The sequence below is a fragment of the Zingiber officinale genome, chromosome 4B, assembly GCF_018446385.1.
Source record: "Zingiber officinale cultivar Zhangliang chromosome 4B, Zo_v1.1, whole genome shotgun sequence".
Taxonomy (NCBI): Eukaryota; Viridiplantae; Streptophyta; class Magnoliopsida; order Zingiberales; family Zingiberaceae; genus Zingiber; species Zingiber officinale.
In genome coordinates, this window is record NC_055993.1 from 14,945,420 (window position 1) to 14,954,855 (window position 9,436).

Here is a 9,436-nt window from a genome sequence, read left to right on the forward strand (position 1 = left end):
ACTTGAGATCACAATGTGCACCACGTGTGGCGGCTATGCGAGGTCGTGCTATCGTTATGACAAAAGGTGAAATGTTCACCCCCAGTACTTTCGTTGTATCCGATTTAAGGCCATCACGAAGGAGGTAAATCGTAATATCCGAGCGAGCATGTGACAGACAGGGTATAATACGGAGATAGGGGATTTATTCCCCAACTGCCCCGAGGATCGACCCTGCGATCTCATTATGGTAACACCCGTCATATACCAACTCGGATGACCCGCGAGGTCGTGCTATCGTGTACAATGACCCCGTGATCCGATTAGTTTATGTATGTATTATGATTGTGATTATTAAGTATGCATGGATTGTTGTTTATTGGATTAGTGAGTGTATCTATTGTGTTTGTATCGTCATCTCCTGTAATTATTTATATAGATATAGAAATTATAAATATGATATATTTTGGATATAAAAGTTTCCTTATATTTTTTTTATTTTACTGACGAAATTTTGATGCAAATAATATTTCGTTGGTAAATATTGAAATCAGGTTACAATACATTGTCAGTGTGTACCGACAGAAATATTATTTTTCGTCGACGGTGTTTATAGACGGAATCTACAATTTCATGAATAAGTAACGTTATAGGTTAAAATTCTATTCAGTAAATACTGACGGAATTAAACTTTTGTCAGTAATTTCACTAATGAAATATCAATTTCAATTCCGTCAGGATATATATGCCGACGGAATTTCAATTCCATCGGTAAAATTGTCTTTGATGTATGTTCTTTTGACTACCGTATTTCCGTCACTAAACCAATGTAGCGATGGAATTATGATTAAAATTGCTACCAATAATTAAAGATTTTTTTTAGTGTTCCACTTTGAATTATTTTCTTTTTCCATTCTATCATTAACATTAGCGACCTACCAAATTACCCCGAGGCACGGTTCAACGATAAATGTTTGAGATAAGATTGTAATAATTCAGAGATCAAAATTCAATAGAGAATTTCACCATCTCTATAGATCCCATCCAGATACTTACTACTTTAACTTCTCCATTTTACCCTAGTTTTTTTTTCCATTCTATCATTTGAGTAGAGAGAAGGTAAATAAATATCTTTCTTGCTAACATATTCTCTAATGAAAATTTTAATTTAAAATTGAAAGGGCGCTTCAATTAAGATGTGAAAGAAAATAATTAAATGCCATTGAATTAGATAAAAAAGAATTATCTTATTGTGTGCATTTAAACAGTGTTTGATCAAAACTATTAAATTTATGCTAAATGAATAATATTTTTTAAAATAAATAAAATATAATTTTTAAAAAATAAAGAGCAAAGTGAAATAATATAATGTTATATAAAATTAGAGAATTTAGATAATCCAACAAATGCTAGAGAATTCAGTAGACACTCGAGAACCTCAACAACAACATACTACTATAACATATTCTTCCTTATAAAAATAAAAATTTCTCTTTACTTTACAATTTTTTGTGAAAACATATTGAAAAATATTTTTAAAAAAAATATACTTAAACTTTCAAAAATTATTAATTGTGAAAACTCACTTTTGTCACTTAGAAAATTTGTTTAAAAGTTACTTAGAAGTTTTTTAAAAAAAAACAATATTAATTTAAAAATTCTCTTTACTTAAGTTTTCTTTGATATTTACTTAGAATTTTTTTCAATCATTTTAAAATATATGTTGAAAGGTGTTTTTACAAACACTTTAGAAAGTATTTTTTTCGCACATTGTTGGTGCAAAACCTAATAAAAACTAACCTAAAGTGCATATCCTTTTGATGTGTGCCAAAGGGGAGAGTGATATTTTAAGTTAGAAAAATCTTAAGTTAGAAAAGTTAAAACATTCCTAACCTACTTTTTCGAATTTCTCAAATCTTGAGAATTAAACCTTAAAAACCCAAGCTTAATTTAAGAAAATTATCAAACATAAAAAAATAGAAGATTATTGGTGCAATCAACCTCTAGGGTTTCGATGTTGATAATATGACCAAGGGTTGACCCAAACAGGACTTGATGTTTGGGAAAGAGAAGTCTAGTTAGGATTAGATGACTAGCAAAGGTAAGTACTAACCAAAGGTTAGGCAAAGTGGAAGTCCCGGTGAGTGAAGCCGGGGCCCTAGTGAGTAAAGTTAGGTGGTGGAAGTCCCGGTGAGTGAAGTCGAGCCTTAGTGAGTGAAGCTAGGTGGTGAAAGTTCCGGTGAGTGAAGTCGAGTCCTAGTAAGTGAAGCTAGGTGGAAGAAGTCCTGGTGAGTAAAGTCGGGCCCTAGTTAGTGAAATTAGATGGAAGAAGTCCTAGTGAGTGAAGTCATGCAATGGAAGTCCTAGTCAGTGAAGCTAAGCAACCCTAGGGAGAGATAACCCTAGGTTATAATTGAATTTTGTTAACAATTTTTTTATCTATTGTGCTAACTCAGTGTTGTAGGGAAGTTCAGCTAGGTCGACGGGTTGACCAGGTAGCTGACACGAAGCCCAGACGGGTCGAAGGGCTGACCGGACGTCTGACAGGTAAGTTAAGGTAAATCACTTAGAGGTGAGTGACTGTGAGGACGTGTTCCTGGGAAGGGAACATTAGGCGTCGATCCAACTTAGATCAATTTCGGAAATCTAAATGAGATTGTGACTAGATTCCGGTCTCGAGAAGACGGAATCTAATTACTCTTTTAATTACTATTATAACTGTACTATGCTAACACTTTGTTTTGCAGGGTAGTTTTTCATTTTGCCTCAGACTAAAGTTTTTTGCAGGTTGCTAAAAAAATAAAAGTTCGGGCGCCCGGAAGGGATCCGCGTGCCCGAGATGCAAAGTTTATTCCCTCGTCGCGTCGCCATGTGGAGCTTTATGTTTGGATGAGTTACGTCACACTCCAGGCGCTCGGAAGGGATCCAGGTGCTCGGAACTTCCTATATAAGGAGGATGCACCCTGGAGCAAAGAACAACGAACAACAAAATCTTCTAACGCTTGCTCTGCCGTGCTGCGCTCCTGCGACGCTGCGAAGCTCCTCCGACAACGCGCCTCTTTTTCATTCCTTATTATTGTCGGTATTTCTTTTAAAAGCAATTGTACTTTCACTTGTAATATTTCGAATTGCTAGTGGATTGCCCAACGAAAGCACTCAATGAGTGCGAGCCTTGGAGTAAGAGTCGACCAAGGCTCCAAACCAAGTAAAAAATTACTTGTGTTAGCGTTGCTTTAATTTTTTTTTTTTGCTGCGTACTCAATCTTATTTTCGACGTTTATAAATCGATATTCACCCCCTCCCTCTATCGACTTTCACGATCAAACATATCGCACACCAGGGCACTATATAAAGGGGGTCTTCACGCCGGTGGAGGTACGTGTTATTTAGTATTCACGCCTGCGTCTACTGTTGCCCCGCCTTTTTCCTCTTTCCGGTGACTAACTTAAGCGTCCAAGGGTCAACGTCAGGGACCCCTTCCCTAGCTTGGCACTAACATTTCTTGTGTTGCAGAGTGGAGCAGAGTCTACATCCAATCAACGTGGTAGCCACATCCCCAGTTTGTCATCTCCACAATTTTCGGACAGGATATAGCTCTAGGAGTTAGAAGTAAATTTGGTTTACGAGAGACATTGATGGATTAATTAAACCAAAGTTATTTTCCCAAGAAAAGTCTCTTCATCTTCCTTATATGTTGATAAATTAAGTGATAATAAAACTTTCCAACAAAGCTTTCATTTCCTACAATAAATTTGGTTTTCAAAGAGTCATAAAATTAATATTGTCTTTAATGTTGGTGTGTTTTAGAAGCTATTCAAAAGTGTATAAAAGGAGAAGAACATGTATTGTTTTTAGATATATAGTAAAAAACTAAAAATCTTGGCTTCCTCTTAATCTTCTTCCTCCTCTAAATATACTCAGCTCCTTGGGGAATCTATCTTCAATAACTTTGTTTTGTCTTGCTCCCTTTGTCTTGTTGCTAAGCTCACCAAAATTAGTTGAGGTTGCTATCGAAGAAGGCAAAGCTCTTCTCTTTTAGTTCTTCCTCCCTATCTTCTCTTCTCTATTTTTCTCAAAACCAACGGTCTTCCAAGTGGAATAAGTTATTTCTTTCTTCTTTCATATTTTCATTAATTAAAGAAGAATTGTAAAGAATAAATTTTATTTTATTAAGCTTCTAGTTAAGATGATTATTTAAATTAGAATGAAAATCTAGTATGTAGGAATGTTAAATATTATGAGGATATGAGATCAAAAATGATTCTTTAAATTTGAATCATAGATAAGCTTTGAGGATCGATGAATAATTATTTCAACTAGAACTAAGGCTTAAGATTGAAATTTTTGAATTTAAATTCATTTTTAAATCCTTAAATTTGAAACTTAGATTTTTGGAGGATGAAAATCGATCTACACTAATCTTTAGAATTTTGAAAATCATTCATCTCGATCGAAAATCCTAACTACGTCACTATCAGGTTAATTGCTCAAAAGCCCTAACCTATAGCTTAGGAATTGATTTTTTTTCCCCAACGAATATATTATATTTTGTATTAGTATTATTATTATAATTTTTTAATTCAATCGTTGATCAATATTTTTCAACAAATATATTGTCATTTATCTTTTTTTTTCATTAATGTTGGTAGATTAGTAATATAAATTTATTTTTCCATGGTAATAAATACCAAGCATTTCAAAATCTATGAACAATGCACTGTATGAAGACCTTGTACATTGGGATAATACGAAGGAAAGGAAGACAAAAGCCAACTTAAGTTTCCTTCAAACAACCTCTTCTTGATCCTTGCAGAAAATTCTGAAATGATGACTTACTTTTCCTCTCAAATATAACAATAATAATAATCAAGTCTTGTCAACTAGATGAGGTCGATTACTTTTGCTCGCAAATGACATATATATATTTAGAGAGAGTTGATCATCAAGAAGGCAACATTTTAGGATTACTCGTAGCTGAACTTATTTTCTTGACAGGCATCTCATGGTCATGCTCTCCCTCGTATGTCGTCACGATAAAATTGGAATCATCGAAAGCCTTCTCGGTATACTTGCGCACATTACAGTTTGGAGACATACATTTGTAGTAATTTCTGCAACAACATGTGTGTCAGTTGAATCGTTAACTAATTTTCATCATAAAATTCGAAGAACCAGTGTAAAATTATATATCAACACAAGTAATTAGTATTATTTTAGAACTAAAATTATGCTCTATTTTATAATAAGGTGAGCAAAAAACTAAAATAGTTTATAAACGTTATTTACCTTGGATAACTATTGCCCTTCATATTTTTTTGTCCATATTTTCTCCAGTGATAGCCATCTCCAGAGGTTTGAATCACTGAATGAGCATCTGTTGAATCTTCTCCAACACTATTTTGGTCATCATTCTTCCTAAAATATTGAAGAGTTGGTTAACTTGATAAATTAATAATAATAATAATATAAAATAGTATTAATTATTATACAAGATAATATTTGGACGTCACTCACACCCGGCCACTCTCTACCATGACAGGAAGCGATTAAAAACCTCTTAGAAAGTTGGAAGAAAGTGACAAAACAAAAAAAATTTGAAATATAATTTTTATAATTAAAATAATATGTCACATATAATGGGCTAATTAATAAATTTAATAGAATAAAAATGAAAAAGGTATCCAAATTATATAAAGACGTCTATAAAAATAAAATAAAAAGATATATTCGTTTTGTTATTAAAAAGACTCCTTATTCTAAGACTGTTATATTAGCTACGGACTTTAAGTAAAATTATCTAAAATACATATATCAAAATATTGTTTTTCTAACTTAATTAAAATTATTTTAATTTTAAAAAAATAAAAATTAAATCGATGAAAATTATTTTAAAATAGTTATAACGGATACTTAAATAGTTGTTATATAATTGTAATAGCTACCTAACTAACTGTTATAATATTTTATTAGCTGTTATCATGTTATGTTAGCTATTAATTGTAGTAGTTACCTGGGTAACTATTACATAATTATATTAATTACTAAGTAGCTATTACAATGTGATATATATTGTAACATTATAGTAATTATTTAGGTAACTGTTACATAATTATAATAATTACTAAGTAGCTATTACAACATCTAATTATTGTAATATTGTAGTAGTTACTGTAAGAGAAAATAAAGATATTTTTGAAATAAATAATATAATAGGATGTCTTTTGATTTTTTTTTAGAAAGGAGATACCCTTTTTAATAATTTAAAACGTCCTTCTTAATTTTTATCAAATTGACACGCTCAATCGCCATCTCATGAAGTATCCTCAGTGCCAATAGGATTCATATTATCTTGGTCCTGTATCCTTAGCACATTTGACCATGCGCGTGCATGTTAACTAGTGTCTGTCACACGTCAAGATCCAACAAAAAGAAACGTGCTAACTCAACAATTAATTAGATGTGTTATACGCTCAAGAACCGATCAATAGTTGATGTTATTTTATTCAATTTGAAAATTCATACTGAAATAGTTGTGGAATAATACAATATATCCACGGAACTTCCTAATTTTCACAGATTTTTTATTTGAAAATTTTTACAATTTCTGATTTAGTAGCTCTCAGTATGAATTGTGTCCATCCCCTATTCAGACCTTTACCTAATTAATACAGGATGGGTATAAAAAAATTTAAGAAACTAATTAACATATTGTTTAGTTGGGAGGATGAAAGTAAAAACGGTAAGAAGATTTTTATTGTAATTTTTTTCTTTGTTTTACAGACGGATTTATCCATCCCGCAAATTATTTTTTAATCATTTTTCATTCACTCAAAAAAAAAAAAAAAAAAAAAACTCTCTCCCAACCCTGCGGTAAAAAATTAATTTAACCTCAATGTTAAAAACGTTATATTTTCCTAGTTTAAAAAACAACTCTCTCCCACCCCTGCGGTAAAAAATTAATTTAACCTCAATGTTAAAAACGTTATATTTTCCTAGTTTAAAAAACAACTCTCTCCCACCCTTATTTTTATTGTATATTACGTTTTTAAAAACGTTATACTAACGTTATGTTAATTTTACCTTAGTTTTCATGAGAACCTCAACAAAGTATATCTTACTGTAACATATTCTTCCTTATAAAAATTAATTTAATTTTTTATATTAAATATTAAATTGATAAGAGTAAATATTATATTTGATCTTAATCAAAAGACTCATAAAATTAATTTAATATCATATTTATTCTTAACAAAAAAAATAAAGAAAATTATATTTTCTAATATAAAGACTGGTCTAAGGTGTTATCAATCTAAAGAAAAGTGTTACATTTCATATTTATCGATTGATTAATAAGAAAATTTTTTAATAATAATCTTCAGTCTCAACTCTAGATTCTACCGTAATTAAATTTTAAACTCTAATAAATGATACGTATGTTAAAATTATTAATAATAAAAAATTTTAATAATACATTCAGTTGAATTTTAAACTTAGATCCCTAATTTATTAAGTAAATCCCTTTTACTTCCTAGTTTAATTTGGTTGTCCGCGGTAAGTTCGATCGCTATAAAGTTTTATTATCCTTCGTTTAATCCGGGGGAATGGGCTATGTGGTGTTTGGGGTGACGATAATCGACCTTTGCTATAAGTACAAAAAAAAACAAACGTTAACATTAAACTGCAGTTCGTACGCACCTTCTTTTGCGATCCCTCGTTACCATCCTACTTGGAACTCTGCAGACCCGAACGGTTGAGTTAGCGACCTGGTGATCGGTATCGATCGGACGATCATCGGCCAAATGCGCTTGCACAGAAGACGTCGGAATCCTGCAGGAGGAGGACAGTTCCTTGGGGTTTACCTCTAGCAGCAGCGAACCAGTAGTGCTACTCCATGACTGCAGATTGCCTGTCTCAGATCTGCCATTCTCGTCGGCGGCGACGAAGGCATGCTCCTGCGAACCCGACGAGAGCCGTCGCTTCGGAGGCCGAGGCTTCGGGTGATCGTGCTCGCCTTTGTACACAATCTCAGCGATCTGCCCGTCCAACGATCTCTCGACTATCTTCTTAACAGGGCATGTGAGATGCGAGCATTTGTAGTAGCTCCGCGGGTACTCGCTCCCTTTCACTTGCTTTTGCCCGTACTTTCTCCAGTTGTAGCCGTCGCAGGACGACGGCCGATCTTGCTTCGTGATCTGCTGTTGATTTCTCGCCAGTTCTAATTGGTTCAGTTCGTGTTGCACGGATGCGTGGTTGTTTTGCTTTCCCTGCTGCTCATTTTCGCATAGAAAAAAAAAAGGAAAAAGAATTTAAATCAATGGCACGTTCGAATGAATACTGAAGACGATCGATCGAACACTGACCAGATTTGACAGGAGGAGAGAAGCAGGAGCATTTGTTCTTGTTTCCTTCGTTTCCGACACGTCGTCGTCCTGCAAGAAGAATGTGGATTTATTATATATAAGGAGAGCAGAGCTAGCTTCACACTAATTAATTCTTTCCGATCGACGCTGGAAATTCTCAACTCACCAATATCAGTGCGACGGCGGCTTTCGCTGCAGAGTGATCATTTGGCGGAAGAGAACCACTACTCGTGGCAGGGAGGTCGGGGAAGAACCTAAAGCTGCTAGAAGGCCTCGACGCCACTGGCTTCAAAATCTGGAAACTGCTCGCATCTTGCATTTCTACTTCAATCAGCTGCCTTAATGACAAATCCTGTTTCTTCGCTCGCAATAATTGAAACTCGAACAGTTCGATCGTGCTAGCTAGCTAGCTGATTAACATATGAAAAACAAGAATTGAACTAGAGATCTAGCAGTTATTGGCGAGCACCGGAACAGCTTTTTTTTTCCCCTCAGAAATGTTTGCGAGGTTAAGATCGATCGAGGAGGAGGAGAAGGAGGAGGAGTACACTGAGGGGGGAATTGAAGAAGAAGGTGCACGAGAACGTGGTTGGCAGAGGGAAGGAAAGCGTTGGAAGGAGAGACGGGATGGCGTTGGCAGAGGGAACACAAACAGTAGCGCAGAACAGAGAAAAAGAAGAATTTATTATAATTCCTTTATTTTTATTATTTTTATTATTATTATTATTATTATTATTATTATTTAATTGACATTAAATATTTAATTTAGACCGACCTCACATAAATTTCATCGGTACAATGGACAGCCCATTCATCAGATTAATTCATCTGAAACTCAACTTTATAGTATGAGAAGTTAACACACGTCCTACCGCTGCACCAACATTTCTTTAAATTTGAACAAAGATTCATGGTTTATGGCGTTTTTTAGGGATTGACAGAGACATTAGAAAAAATAAATCATCTTTTTGTCCCACAATTAATAAAAAAAATTTAACAAAATGATGCAATTGCATTTTTAATTATGAGCTTAAGGAATCCATCTAATTAAATGATATGTACAATGTGTCTAATTTATATTAGTTTTAGATACACTT

General features: G+C 33.6%; 1 protein-coding gene across 1 annotated transcript; it reads right to left on the reverse strand.

The window, feature by feature from the left end:
* Positions 1–4,921: 4,921 nt before the first annotated feature.
* Positions 4,922–8,782, reverse strand: LOC121978130 (probable WRKY transcription factor 26). Its single transcript, XM_042530509.1, has 5 exons — positions 8,506–8,782; positions 8,340–8,408; positions 7,675–8,246; positions 5,266–5,394; positions 4,922–5,090 (listed from the first exon to the last, which is right to left on the reverse strand). The coding sequence occupies exons 1-5, from the start codon at positions 8,656–8,658 to the stop codon at positions 4,922–4,924; spliced, it is 1,092 nt and encodes a 363-aa protein (XP_042386443.1). The 5' UTR covers positions 8,659–8,782.
* Positions 8,783–9,436: the final 654 nt, after the last annotated feature.